Raw genomic sequence first — 15,463 nt, 5'->3', positions numbered from 1 at the left:
CATTATATTAACACGTTTTTCTTAACTCAGCTTCGCGTTTGTTTGTTTGTTTGTTGTTAACATTGACAACAAAAATTAACCCACTTCTAATTGCTCTAGAGATCTAAAATTCGGCATGCAGGCTGTTTTCGCCTAACAATTACAGATACAATCATAAAAACTAGCAATTAAAGACCTAAATTAGCGTAATTGAGTAAAGTATATATAATATATATATAGTATGACGTGCGGGCGCTGATGGGACCAGCAGTATTTCCAGAGGTGTCCTGTGAAAAATTGTCATATCACAGCGAAAAAAACTCTTGTAAGACCTGACGAAGTTAACGCCAACATCTTGGATCATTGGTGGCTGCGTGAAGAGAACGTATACGTGGGAGCAAATCCCATTTTGCCTGAAAGAGAAAGGTTGGGTCTACCTCCTATATAAATAATTGAGAGCCGTAAGACGAATAAACCTTTGATAATAAATTTTCATTTCACTAAGTTCTTAAAGCTGTTAATGAACAAAACTACAATTATTACTTTAAACTAATTATGTTCCATTATATTCATATATGATTTGCACTTGAATACTACGTATCACAAGTCACATATCAATAAAGCTCACTTAATCCGAGGTTAGAACAAGCAAGTAACGAGACAGGGAGAAGCTAACCGTTTTGCCCACGTGCCTCCTATTTAACGCGCCCCTGACGGCCGATAAAGGTTTTCTAATACACTTTACTTGTTGTCAGTGAGGCCACTGGGCACCACGTAATAAATCAGGAGGCAGCTAGTTTTTAAAGCTACATTTTCTTTTTGAGTTTTTAAAGTTGACTTGAAGTCCTAAACTTGAGGTCCTAAAGAGTGAGTGATCGGAGTACACGTTGCTTTGGACTGAATTCATACCGTAGAAGATCATATGCGCAAATTAATGAAAATTAATTTGATTTGAAGATTACGTGAGATTTTTCCCTGTTGCCACTTACTGTTATTGAATTAATGGAAATCAGATGCATAAATTTTCAACAAAACTACTGATATATTGCCGTAAATATGCTAAATATTTTATTATATTATAATATATAATATAAATATAATATGCGTTCGTTTCAGGCATTCTTTTTTAAATGTTGTGTTTCATGCATGATTAAAGCTATTAATGATCTGCATGAAATGATAAATCATTTAAATATTAAATAATTGGTAATTTTACTTTAATTAGGTACCCGTATGCAAAGATGGTCCTGCAGTCTTACGAAGCTCCGAGCCTTTACCCGGCTAATGACTTTGCACGCTACGACGGCCTTATCGACTACACAATGGGCTACAGACTAGACTCGGATATCGTTAGAACGTAAGCTGCTCTCTAAGATAGGACCAGTTTACTTTTAACGCTAGTGCTTAGCATTAATTACGATGAGTTTCATGCAAGATTTCTTTCGCAAAAGACTAAACTACTATGGATGGAAGAAATATTAACAGCCTGATGATCTTTTCAACACGAAAATCCTTATTCCAAACAAATTAGCTCTGTTTCATTTTCTGTACTCTAACACAGAAGATATAGAAGACTGGTAACGCTTTCAAACTTGTACACGCGCATTTCAAAACATAAAACTTTGTTCTGAACAGATCTGGAGCTGTTCACTTCAAACTTAACTCTGAGAAACTGAAGAACGATGTTCTTCAAAACCCTAACCCTCATCCAATGAAGAAGAGGAGGATGGCTGCCTGGTTTGTGTCCAACTGCAAGCACGCTTCCAGCAATCGAATGGAGTTGGTTTTTTCCTGTCGTTTTAAGAGTAATAGGCTGACCAATTAATGAACATTCTTCTTGGAAAATCTGTTAACAGTAGATTTCATATGCGATGATGCGCGGAAGATGTCCAGATATAATTTATTTGAACTAATGTATTATTTTCTGCTAGGTTACAAATTTATGGAATTTTGTTGGTAGGCTGATGGTTAAAAAGTTGAAAAATTTAACAAGTTTTGAAAATAGCGCTCACCACTGTCCGTTCAGAAATGAAAACAAGCAACATTCTTCTGAGAAGTGTGACGCTTATATTGACGTTTGATTTCTTATTAAACATTTCATAGATCCTCCGTACCCAGTTAAAATTTTGAGCCGAGACCGGCGCCGGGTATAGCCGGGCTGGTCGCGCTTTAGCAGGATGGAGCCGTGAAACTATAACCGGACATCTATTCCTAAAACGGCGCTGCGCCATGGCTAATATAGAGACAAAATTCTAGCAGCTCGGCAGGGACGGAACGCTGCGCTGTTTTAGCGCTGGTACTTGGATTGCTCGGCAGGGAGCTGAACAGAGCAGCTAAGCAGGCCGTGCATGGAGGGTTTTGAGAGAGGGAGGAGGGGTAGTGGTTGGAAACAGTTGCGGGAGAATGAACTTCATCCTTCATCTAGTTCATTCGCATAGTACGTTATTTTGGGTCAGTTTCTGGTGCCAGTTATGATATTTATTTCACGTCAGTATTATAATACTTTGAATTACGTGAGAATTTTATATGCTCTTCCAGTTTTAACACGCAAACAGAAACGTTTACGATCATTCACTCGTTGCCAAAGCGAGGTATCAATCAGTTTATCATGAGAAAGTTTTCTAACATGGATATACAGAAAACGCGTTAATAACAGTAAATGTTAGAGCAAAGAAAATACCAAGGTAATTCATCATTTTTTTCAAGGAAAATGTGTGATAATTACACATTTAAACACATTAAAATAACACATTAAAATAATTGAATGTGTTAGTTTCTAAATACCGTTGTTAATGGCAATACGATATGAATGTCAAAAACCAATGCCAATACAACCTGTCATTGCAAGAGAGAAGTCTAGGTGATCTCAGAAAGAGAAGGAAAAAATTTTAAAATCGTTGACAAACGGTAACGCGTAACTGCCGCATACACTGCCAGAGCCGCCCCAGAGCGGGCGTTGGGCTGGTTTGAGCAGGCGGTGCTCAGTGAGGGCTTAGGAGATTCCCTTGAAGGCTGACGAAGGCGCTGCAGCAGCACGGCGTGCAGGTCGACATATACGGCGCATGTGGCAGCCTGCAGTGCGGGACCAAGCGCACTGAAGAATGTTATAAGATGGTAGAGCAAGAGTACAAGTTCTACTTATCCTTCGAAAACTCCCTCTGCAATCACTATGTCACGGAAAAATTCTTCACTATATTACGGTTAGTAAGATTGTTTTGTTTCTCAATCTCGCGTATAAAGTAAATATTAGTTTGCCCGCGATGAACGCGTCATGGCTCACTTTTTCAATGACAATTTTCTGGCTGTTTTTAATTTTGCTTCACGACTTTCATAAGCTGCAAAGCATGACTCTTATAAGCTGTAATTAATGCATCAATCTGTCTTCCGAGAAGTTATATCGCCTTTATTATTAATTTTTATAATATCGTATTACATGTTATTGACTATCGAATATTTTAAACTAACTTCAGGAGTCTTGATATCAAGATTATATTCATGCTTTTATCATGAAGTCAAAAGTTTGTCACTGTTACCTTTTAAAAAATAGTCTGCATTATATCTAATATTAGTTTTAGTAACATAGGGACTGTAACACGAAGGCGCGAATCAGTTACATTACAATGAATGAAACCGTTCCCTCATACGACGTTATACATAAAAGATACGACGTCGTGCCAGTGACGTACGGTCTTGGCCACGAGTTGACGGGGGCGCCGAAGGACGCCTACATCGACGTACGTCTTCGACTTCCCCGACGTCCAGACGTTGGCCGCCTACCTCCTCTACCTCGACTCCAACGCCACCGCCTATAATGAATACTTCAGGTACAACGCACTTGCTGCCAACCCCAACGCTACCGCCTATAATGAATACTTCAGGTACAACGCACTTGCTGCCAACTCCAACGCTACCGCCTATGATGAATAACAACGGATGGAAAATTGACAGCCGCCGTAAATGAAGCTAAAGAGCTGAAATGCTGATAGAGAAATGAAGTTCAGCAGTACAGCAAGTTTCCCTGAGATAAAACCTCAAACCTACATATCACCTTTAGCTAGACATTTCAATCATTGGTGATATCATGGGACGCTCCTTTTTAACACGTTTTTATTAACACGTTTTTCTTAAATTAGCTTCGCGTTTGTTTGTTTGTTTGTTTGTTGTTAACATTGACAACGAAAATTAGCCCACTTCTGATTGCTCTAGAGATTTGAAATTCGGCATGCAGGCTATTTTCGCCTAACAATTTCAGATACAATCATAAAAACTAGCAATTAGAGACCTAAATTAGCTTAATTGAGTNTAAAAAGTAGAATATAAATTATGGCTCGCCCCAAAAAATGTGGGTCGGGCTGTACGTTCACCATCAAATTTCCAAAATTCGTGTGTTGTGTGCTTTTCGCTTTAATCATAAATCTGCCCGACACACGTTTTTTGGGGCGAGCCATAATTTATTTTCTACTTTTATATCCACAAGAAAAACGTTTTTTAAAATGTTTTTTTTTTTCAAGTATTTTATTGTACTGTGGTGATTATGCCGATTTTACTTCTAGGAGAACTGGAAATAAAATACTGTGAAAACTTGCTAACGTTGTCGTTAAAAATAAGACGCTGAATTGGATTTTTTTAAGACAGAAACCAAATTATTTTTCCATTCCACATTTCTATGTTTTATTTGATATTATATAATTTTTTGGGAACCTCCTGTGTTCTTCTTATTTTACACCTGGTAATTGTTTTTTAAGTGCTGCAGGTATGCACAAACCTAATTTCAAAATTTGATTCATATCACGACATTTTATTCAGCAATTTTTTAAATAGAATTAGAATACAATTTTAGCTTTGAGTCGCTCCTATTATTGATGTTACAATTCATGACAAATTTTATTTGTAACAAGTTTTTTAGAGAAGTTTTTATTATTTGCAGGTGGAAGCAGTTCTATGAAGGTAAAAATATCCTGGGAGAAAGCAGAGTGTGTTGCAAGGTATAAATATTCAATAGATTAGAATTCAATAAGTAAAGAAATAAGAATGTATATAAATTATTGTGAGTTGATTTCTAAAATATTTCACTTCATAAGACAGAATGGCAATTGTTATTTGTCTAATTTCAGCAAAACGTTGAGTAGCAAACCTATTCGATTGAATACTTTGATTCTTTCGACAGAATTTTTACAATTCGCAACAATTTCCTGGCTATTACTTTGCAGTTGTGCGAAATTCTGGTGCGCGGCATCGAACCCCAACGTCAATATACGAACGTGCAAGCCTGGCTCAGCGACGGGCAGTGCATCAACGCTACAGAGAACGAAGAACTGAGCATCTTCATCAACGGAAGCCCTACTTAGCTCCGCAGGCCCTATTGCAATCAAGGCTATGATGAAGTTAATAGGGTGGAAATATATTCACATATAATATATTATTAATATATATATATTAAATATTATTATTTCTACACTTTAACATCTCCCAATTTAGGCAATGAGATTCCAGTCAACTTTGATTGTACATGTATTTGTCGTTCCGAAATTGTGGAATTGCCGATTCTATGGGATCGGCAGCCAGTTTGCCGATTATGTAGTTAGCATTTCGTTGCTGATTCCGCGGTGTAACGTTTTAAAAACCGTGCGTTTTTATACCATAGGAATTTGGGGTTATGTCAAACAGCAAAGTTTTTTTTATACTTGAATATAAAGGAACTATTGACCGACCTTGACCCAAAATTTTCTAACTCTAACTAACGATTTTTGTTCCAACTCTAACTCTAATGCCCGAGTTTCTAACCTCTATGTATCAGCAACAAAATGATGATTATACAGAATCGGAAAAGTACCTGCTGATTCCATAAAGCAGTAATTCCGCCGATTTCAGCACGACACGTTGCAGATTCCATAGAATCGGCCATTCCCCGATTTCAGCACGACATATATATAGAAGGCAATTGGTATAGTCATGTGTGGTATTTAGGCTTTCAAAAATTAAAATATTTACCCAACTTTAGCTTCAAGGTTTCAGTAAATAATGAAAAAAAAATATTTAAATTCTAAGTGTTTTGTTTTACATAAATTCTAATTCAAAGAAACGGGTCATAACCTTTATTAATAAATCTTTGCGTACAATATTTCGGGTTAGGTATGATGAAAACAATATCTCATTGATTCGTACTAATGTATTATAAAAACAATCGAAGCTTTTAAAATTCATGAACAGGGCACCTTTCCATGATGAACGTCTTTTTAATTCTGCATTTGCCTCTCTTGCTCTTCGACATTCCCGTGACACCAGGGCCATGCGCTTTAACTTACCACAGGTTCGGCTAGAAATTGAAGGAAAAGGTACAGCTTTTAATTTTGTAACATATTTCAATGAATTGCCTGATGACTTTATAATAGACCGTTTCTAAATTCTTCTTAAAGACTAAGTTCAGCAATTTTATTCTTATCCAGTATTAACTTGAGTTCGATTATCATGTAAGATTTCAGCGTTTGCCTTTCTTAAAAAGATTTTTGATAAATATTTTGGTGTAAGTCAACGTTCTTTTGACTTTTCGTCTTAGTTGTATATGACTTTTTGGTTGAGTTGTTATTGCCCTTGCTAAGTTCATTTTTAGTCGCCATGCTGCTTATTTTTATATCAGTTTTATTGAAGGTTAGTTTATCAGGATTTTTTACCTGCTGTTACCTATTGACTATCTTATTATCATTATATGTTATTGTTCTATTGAGAGTAATATCGCCTATGTCGCCTAGCTTATATGGACATTCACAAGGAAGCCTTTTTTATTTTTTCAAATTTTTGATGTTATCTTGCCATGTATTTCTGTGTGCTCCTGTGTGACTAAAGAATACTTTATCGAGGATGAGCAGGTAAATAATGTCTATTTAGCGGCATCGTGCCGCATATACTGCTCAGTTTGTTGCTCAAAGGACATTTTTTACACAAATATAATTAAAAGAAACTGCTCTTCTACGCAAACCTATAGAGTCAGCTGCCCACATTGTCAGCTGTTTAAATCTTCAAGTCAACTTAAAACTCCACCTGTTCTTAAAATTCAATTTGCTCATTCATTTGATCTCGTAGCATTAGACCCGCTCCAGTTTCTTCGTTCAGCTTGGGGTAATATTAATCTGCATGTGGCCATTGATCATGATTCTAAATAACAGCAGTACCTTTGAGAAATAAATTGGCTTGCACTGTATCAAATGCGTTCAAAAATATTGTATTACCTAGCATGATTAGAATACCTATCCGAATTCTGACTGATAAAGGACCGGAATTCAGGGCTGCAGGATTTAGCGCAGTTGCAGCTTCCTTTAATATTACGCACATTTATTCAACTCGCTATAGGGCTGCATCTAATAGCTGAGTTGAGCGCAGTAATCGGACAATTATTCAGTTTTTTCAAGGGTATCACCTCAGATAATCCATTACTGTGGGACGATAAGATTAGTAGAGCTTGAATAACTTATAACAACACGTACCATTCGCAGATAGGGTGTAGTCTGGCACAACATGCATTCGCAGTGTCTGTGAACGTAGAAACTGTTAGTTCGTGGAGAGAAGGACATGTAAAGTTTTGTTCATTCAAGGTAGGTCAGAAGGTAGCGCACAAAATTAATAAAGTAGGGAATCTTAGCGAAGATAAATTAGCACCGAAATTCCAGGGACCATTCCAGGTAACGAAAGTACAGTCTAATGGGGTTACGTATGAAATTTGGGATAATAGGGGTAATAGTTCACAGACAGTTTAGGGAATGGAATGATTTTCCAAAATATTTGCATAGGTATTTAGAGTTATCAGGCGACGCGTAATCACGACTTACCTTAGGGAACGGAGAAAACAGTTTGATGGACGGAAGTGGAGACAATTTTGGAGGTACCGGAATTTCATTTTCAAGTGGCAGTAGTGGTAGTAGTAGCAGTGATGACAGCGACAGTAGTTGTTCAATCTTGGATTGCTATGCAGGATCTACCTGTCCTCAGTTCGCAATTTCGGTGTTCACAACGAGTTAAACTCTTCTGCTTTGATCTGACTCCAAAAGATCTGGTTGTAATAATTGGTCAGTCGTCGAGGATACAAAACTGATTTACACTCATTATTTACTTTATTTCACTCAAAATTTTCAAGCCTCCCAATAGTTGACCATCGAGTTTATTAATGTCACTTGCAACGCTAAAATTTTGTCATCGTGAAATCGATTTTACTGGAAATAAGAGGTACGAGCGGTAAACTGGCTGCGAAAACGCATTGACACCGAAATTCCGAGCGAACAAAGAAATATTGGGCTATCAAACATCTAACATAATTTCGACTCTACAAACTCCAAAAATTTCATTGACACCGAAATTCCGAGCAAACAAAGAAATATTGCGCTATCAAACATATAACATAATTTCGACTCTACAAACTCCAAAAATATAAACAAATGAAATCTCACAGTAGTGATGACAGTAGTAATGATGGTGGTACTGTAGTAGTTCAGACAGAAACACGGGTACAAGTAGTAGTAGCGAAATCAAAGGTAGCGGTAACAGTAGAAACAGCAACGTCGTAAAATTACCACGCAATGCAGTGAAATTCGAACGTAAATTGTAAGGGCAATCAGCAGCGCGACGAATTTGGTAGCAGTAGGCGGGAACACGTCAAATTCTAAATAAAACAGTAGAGATTGATAATCGTGAAGCATTGGAGTAAACGGGAGAAACTAACGGGGATCGGGATGTAGCGCATGAGAGAGTGATGGTGAGAGGGTGAGTAGGCAGCGGATTTGTTAAAACCGAAATCATCGACGCCGAATAAACAAGGTAGAGTAGAACATGGTTGAACTAGTATAAGGTTGTCCCATAAGAAGCTCATTTTCGCGGATGGGGCTTGTTATTCGCCTGTGACGTCACTGATCTCAGTGATTTCACGGGCATTAACCCATCACGGAGGAGAGACGCAAAACAACTTGAATTGGTAAGAATTTTAAACACGGATATTAAACATAGTTGGTATCAGAAATATTTCAAGGTAATGACACAGGTACATGGGATAATGGTAACCGTTTAATATCTTAGGTGAGAAAATTTCACTCGAGGTAATATTAGGCAATGAGCTCAGTACGTGCTAGCAGGAAAGGTAAAGTTTTAAGGTAAGGTAATAGAGAGCTGAAGCACTGGAGCTAGTTGGTAAAATGTTATGGTAGCAATTTGAATATTCAAGGTAATAGCTACTTGGTAAATGACATTTTAGGTAATAGTTCGAGCTAGGTAATATATTAGGTAATGGTAAGATTTAGGTAACGATAAGATTTAGGTAACATTAATAATCAGGTAATATTAGGAATTAGGTAACATTAAGAATCAGGTAATAATACGAAATGGATAATAGTCATTTGGGAATTTGGATTATGGTCATTCTTCAATTCCTCCGGTAAATGAAGGTTCTTAAGAGCAAGTGAAGGAGTTGAGGCCTGATGGGACTCTAAGGGCAACAAGGTAATGCGCGACAATCACCTGCCACCCACCTCAGATGTCCATAGGATCTTTGCCGTGTGTTGAACGTCGCCGCGTCAAACTTCCATCGCCGTTAGTCCTAACAGTAGACGTCAAAGACGGTAGCGCAGAAGGTAGCAACGTAGAAGGCCCCCGCCATCCCGCCGCCAGTCACTCCCGAACTCCCTATCTCTTCATAGGGACTGGCCAATATGTTAGGTGGCAAACGAGTAGAGCTTGAAAATTGAAGGTGACTGCATGAAGGCACTTTGTTAACCTCACCATCTGTTGCTAGAGACTGACTGATTAGACGCTGACGTATTTTCGTGACGTTGTGGCCGGGTAGATGGTTCTTTGCAGCAATTTAGAAATGAATAGTCAAAGTGGTAGCAGGGTTGTCGCGATTAATAAATCTAACATTAATTGAAATATATGAACCTGGCTCCAAATTCCCAACTGCTCACGCGTGCAGTTGCATTTAGTATGGTGTTTTTGTATACTATTTCCCCTTGAAATTAACTTTTCAACTACTATCAGTTTCCGTTCTGAGATGATGAGTTTCATGCATTGAGTACTGAAGTACTCATTTCGGAAATTTCAAACTAGTTTAGAGTTCCACTTCACGTACTTGACTACTGATTACTAAGTTAAATTCTCAAGTATTGTGGTGCTTATCATTTACAATCTATATATGATGATGTTATCCTCTAGCTGATGCCGTTGTAAAAATCGGGAATAAGCTTGTATGTATGTTTTGAATATAATGAAGGGACTACATTATCGGACGTAATCATGTATTGTTCTTATAGGTATATGGTTATAATGGTTTTGGAATAGATTTCTTAATTTATGTAGAGTTGTCGACTGCTAAAACTCCATGTGTATTGGTTTACGTTTTACCCAAACAATTTATGTAGTTTGGATGTTTATATGCACTTGAGGTTCTAATAAACGGCCCGAACATATCAATCTTTTTATTTCTGTCGAAATTTGTTATACTTGTTTGTACTTCATATCTCAGAATGATGCATTAAAATTTGCTTTATAATTTTGTCGGTGTACGTTGTTATATAATTACCCATTCCCTCCACAATTATTATATATAGCTCCACAAAGTAAGGGAGCGCTATATACATAGTGGAGGGCGTGGGGATTTTTTTGGCTCAAAATTCACGTTCGGCCACCTCTGGCCGGCGGGAATTTCGCGCAACGAACCCGCCAATCGCGGCAACCACCTTCGCGATAGCGCGGAAGCTGGCAGTGCCTGCCGGCCTGGTCGCTCGCGGTAGGACAGACTGACTGCGGCAGCAGGCCCTTTCCCGGCCGAGAAGCTCTGTTGCAATATTGCGCTGTTGTGGACATTCCTGCGCTGTTGATCCCCCTGGCGTTGCGCTGGGGCGAGCGTTGGCGCAGGCAAGTTCACCCGCGGCTGGCTTCCAGACTGCGGCGATTTCTGACTGGGATATTAAATGTTCGGACTCAACTATAGCGCTTCCAGTGAGGATGGCAGCAGGAGACAAGGATATTAAAATCCAGTCTGTGAACGAAGATTTCGATGTGGGTCAAGTCATCCTGTCGGGCCAAAGTGCTGTTGCGGATTTTGATAATCCAGCACATCATGCTTCCGACAAAAACTATTTTTCGATATCCTCTAATTCAACTATATCTGCTCCTACAAATGCAAAAATTTACGCGCTCAAAGGCATTAATTTATCTCACTTGTTCTCTCCAACATCGTTTCGCGTGAGAACGGCGACTGATGACCTGACGATTCAAAGAGAGTCTTTTTTCGAGCAAATACGTTGAATGTGACCGTGGCATGAGCGAAGTCTCATACGGACGATCTTGTGGTTTGACATTAAAGTACGTTTGTTTATTTCTGTGAACTCCTTTCTTTATTAATTTACTATATTTATATCAATTTCTCTGCATCTGTAAAATGCATCTTATTTTTAGTTCTGAAAGCCTATCGTTACGCTCATACAGGAAACTTCATATATCTGTACAGTGTAAATACGATTCTCCGTTTCGTCAAATTATCGTCTAATGATGATCGAATACAAATATAGCTTACTATTTTCCTTGCATTACAGCGTAGACTCGATGGCTAAGGACTCCCTCGATTTCGATTACATGCATCGTCTGATGGAGCTCAGGTGGGAAGAGGAGCAGAAGCGTCCTGCAGCTTTCATGCCTGATGGGGCAGTGAAAAATATTTGGGTGTGGTTGGAGGTGAGCTGGAATTATCATGAAGAAGCTTTAGAACAGTTTATCTTGATTGCCTGCATCCATTTGATTCTCTGGTGGGTGGCTTGTTATTGCATTTTTTCTCATTTAATATCCATTAAAGTGAAAAATTGTACACTCATGGTCTCTGGCGAGGATGATATTTTATTGACCACTGTAGATTGAAAGAGTGTTGGAATAGATGAATATATTTGTCGTTATACGTAAACGCTAGAATATGACAATCAGACCCATCTCAGCTCTGAATATCCCTCTTTACATGATGATGTTTATTTGTTCACTTCCCTCGCATATAGAGGGTTCCAAAACAAACCCAGTTTGGGGACCAGCAGTATTTCCAGAGGTGTCCTGTGAAAAATTGTCATATCACAGCGAAAAAAACTCTTGTAAGACCTGACGAAGTTAACGCCAACATCTTGGATCATTGGTGGCTGCGTGAAGAGAACGTATACGTGGGAGCAAATCCCATTTTGCCTGAAAGAGAAAGGTTGGGTCTACCTCCTATATAAATAATTGAGAGCCGTAAGACGAATAAACCTTTGATAATAAATTTTCATTTCACTAAGTTCTTAAAGCTGTTAATGAACAAAACTACAATTATTACTTTAAACTAATTATGTTCCATTATATTCATATATGATTTGCACTTGAATACTACGTATCACAAGTCACATATCAATAAAGCTCACTTAATCCGAGGTTAGAACAAGCAAGTAACGAGACAGGGAGAAGCTAACCGTTTTGCCCACGTGCCTCCTATTTAACGCGCCCCTGACGGCCGATAAAGGTTTTCTAATACACTTTACTTGTTGTCAGTGAGGCCACTGGGCACCACGTAATAAATCAGGAGGCAGCTAGTTTTTAAAGCTACATTTTCTTTTTGAGTTTTTAAAGTTGACTTGAAGTCCTAAACTTGAGGTCCTAAAGAGTGAGTGATCGGNACTAATAGAGCAGGAGATACTAATAGAGCAGGAGATACTAATAGAGCAGGAGATACTAATAGAGCAGGAGATACTAATAGAGCAGAGATTCCTTGAAGGCTGACGAAGGTTCTGCAGCAGCACGGCTTGCAGGTCGACATATACGGCGCATGTGGTAGCCTGCAGTGCGGGACCAAGCGCACTGAAGAATGTTATAAGATGGTAGAGCAGGAGTACAAGTTCTACTTATCCTTCGAAAACTCCCTCTGCAATCACTATGTCACGGAAAAATTCTTCACTTTATTACGGTTAGTAAGATTGTTTTGCTTCTCAATCCCGCGTACAAATTGAATATTAGTTTGCCCGCGATGAACGCGTCATGGCTCAATTATTCAATGAAAATTTTCTGTCTGTTTTTAATTTTGGTTCATGACTCTTATAAGCTGCACTGTAATTAATGCCCCATTTTCAAGGGTCCGTAATTTTTAGAAATCGTCATTGAATCTGTCTTCCAAACAGTTATATCGATTTTATTATTAAATTTTAATTTTTATGATATCGTATTACATGTTTTTAACTATCGAATATTTTAAAATAACTTCAGGAGTCGTGATATCAAGATTCTATTCATGTTTTATTATGAAGTCAAAAGTTTGTCACTTGTACCTTTTAAAAAATAGTCAGCATTTATCTTATATTAGTTTTAGTAACATCGGGACTGAGTCTGTAACACGAAGGCGCGAATTAGTTACATTACAATAAATGAAACCGTTCCCTCATACGACATCATACATATAAGATACGACGTCGTGCCAGTGACGTACGGTCTTGGCCAAGAGTTGACGGGGGCGCCGAAGGACGCCTACATCGACGTCTTCGACTTCCCCGACGTCCAGACGTTGGCCGCCTACCTCCTCTACCTCGACTCCAACGCTACCGCCTACAATGAATACTTCAGGTACAACGCACTTGCCAACTCCAACGCCACCACCTACAATGAATACTTCAGGTACAACATACTTGCTGCCAACTGCAACGCTACCGCCTACAATGAATAACAACGGATGGAAAATTGACAGCTGCCGTAAATGAAGCTAAAGAGCTGAAATGCTGATAAAGAAATGAATTTCAGCAGTACAGCAAGTTTCGCTGAGATAAAACCTTAAACCTACATATCGCCTTTAGCTGAACATTTCAATTATTGGTGATATCATGGGACGCTCTTTTTTGTACTGTGGTGATAATGCCGATTTTACTTCTAGGAGAACTGGAAATAAAATACTGTGAAAACTTGCTAACGTTGTCGTTAAAAATAAGACGCTGAAATCGGATTTTTTTCAAGACAGAAACCAAATTATTTTTCCATGCCACATTTCTATGTTTTATTTGATATTATATCATTTTTGGGAATCTGCTGTGTTCTTCTTATTTTACACCTAGTAATTGTTTTTAAGTGCTGAAGGTATTGCACAAGCCTAATTTCAAAATTTGATTCATATCACGGCATTATATTCAGCAATTTTTTAAATAAAATTAGAATACAATTTTAGCTTTGAGTCGCTCCTATTATTTATGTTACAATTCATGACAAATTTTATTTGTAACAAGTTTTTTAGAGAAGTTTTTATTATTTGCAGGTGGAAGCAGTTCTATGAAGTTAAAAAAATCTTGGGAGAAAGCAGAGTGTGTTGCAAGGTATAAATATGGAATAGATTAGGATTCAATAAGTGAAGAAATAAGAATGTGTATAAATTGTGAGTTGATGTCTAAAAATTTTCACTTTATATGACAGAATGGCGATTATTATTTGTCTAATTTCAGGAAAACCTTGAGTAGCAAACCTATTCGATTGAATACTTTAATTCTTTCAACAGAATTTTTACAGTTCGCAACAATTTCCTGCTATTACTTTGCAGTTGTGCGAAATTCTGGTGCGCGGCATCGAACCCCAACGTCAATATACGAACGTGCAAGCCTGGCTCAGCAACGGGCAGTGGATCAACGCTACAGAGAACGAAGAACTGAGCCACTTTATCAACGGAAGCCCCTACTTAGCTTCGCAGGCCCTATTGCAACCAAAACTATGATGAAGTTAATAGGGTGGATATATATTCACATATAAATTATTAATATATATAAATTATATATTAATAATATTTCTACACTTAAACATCTTCCAATTTAGGCAATGAGATTCCAGTCAACTTTGACTGTATATATATCGTGCCGAAATCGTGGAATTGCCGATTCTATGGAATCGCCAGCCAGTTTGCCGATTATGTAGAGTTAGCATTTCGTTGCTGATTTCGAGGTGTAACGTTTTAAAAACGTTGCGTTTCTATACTATAGGAATCTGGGGTGATGACAGTCAGCAAAGTTTTTTTTAATATCCAAATATAAAGGAACTTGACCGAACTTGACCCAAACTTTTCTAACTCTAACTGTCGATTTATGTTCTAAGTTCTAACTCTAACGCTAAAGTCCGAGTTTCTAATCTCTATGCATCAGCAACGAAATGATGATTCTACAGAATCGGCAAACAGGCTGCTGATTCCATAAAATCGGCAATTCCGTAATTTCAGCACGACACGTCGCAGGTTCCATAGAATAGGCCTTCCCGCGATGTCACCACGACATATATATACACGAGGCAATCGGTATATTCATGTATGGTATTTAGGCTTGCAAAAATTAAAATATTTATCTAACTTTAGTTTCAAGGTTTCAGTAAATTGCGATAAAAAATATTTGCATTCTAAGTGTTTTGTTTTACATACAGTCTAGTTCAAAGAAACGGGTCATCACCTTTATTATTAAATCGTTGCGTACAATATTTCGGG

At 38.0% G+C, this 15,463-nt stretch overlaps 1 protein-coding gene across 1 annotated transcript; it reads left to right on the top strand.

Annotated features, from left to right (window-relative positions):
• The first annotated feature begins 262 nt into the window (after positions 1–262).
• On the top strand, positions 263–15,000 carry LOC108674003 (glycoprotein 3-alpha-L-fucosyltransferase A). The gene is made up of 7 exons (XM_018161899.2): positions 263–405; positions 1,205–1,336; positions 1,615–1,758; positions 12,743–12,931; positions 13,423–13,581; positions 14,261–14,318; positions 14,540–15,000. Exons 2-7 carry the CDS (start codon positions 1,221–1,223, stop codon positions 14,708–14,710), a joined length of 837 nt encoding a protein of 278 aa, XP_018017388.1. The 5' UTR covers positions 263–405; positions 1,205–1,220; the 3' UTR covers positions 14,711–15,000.
• Positions 15,001–15,463: the final 463 nt, after the last annotated feature.

Source organism: Hyalella azteca, unplaced genomic scaffold, assembly GCF_000764305.2.
Source record: "Hyalella azteca isolate HAZT.00-mixed unplaced genomic scaffold, Hazt_2.0.2 contig9849, whole genome shotgun sequence".
Taxonomy (NCBI): domain Eukaryota; kingdom Metazoa; phylum Arthropoda; class Malacostraca; order Amphipoda; family Hyalellidae; genus Hyalella; species Hyalella azteca.
The sequence above is the reverse complement of the archived record's forward strand: the minus strand, read 5'-3'. Positions and strand labels throughout refer to the sequence as shown.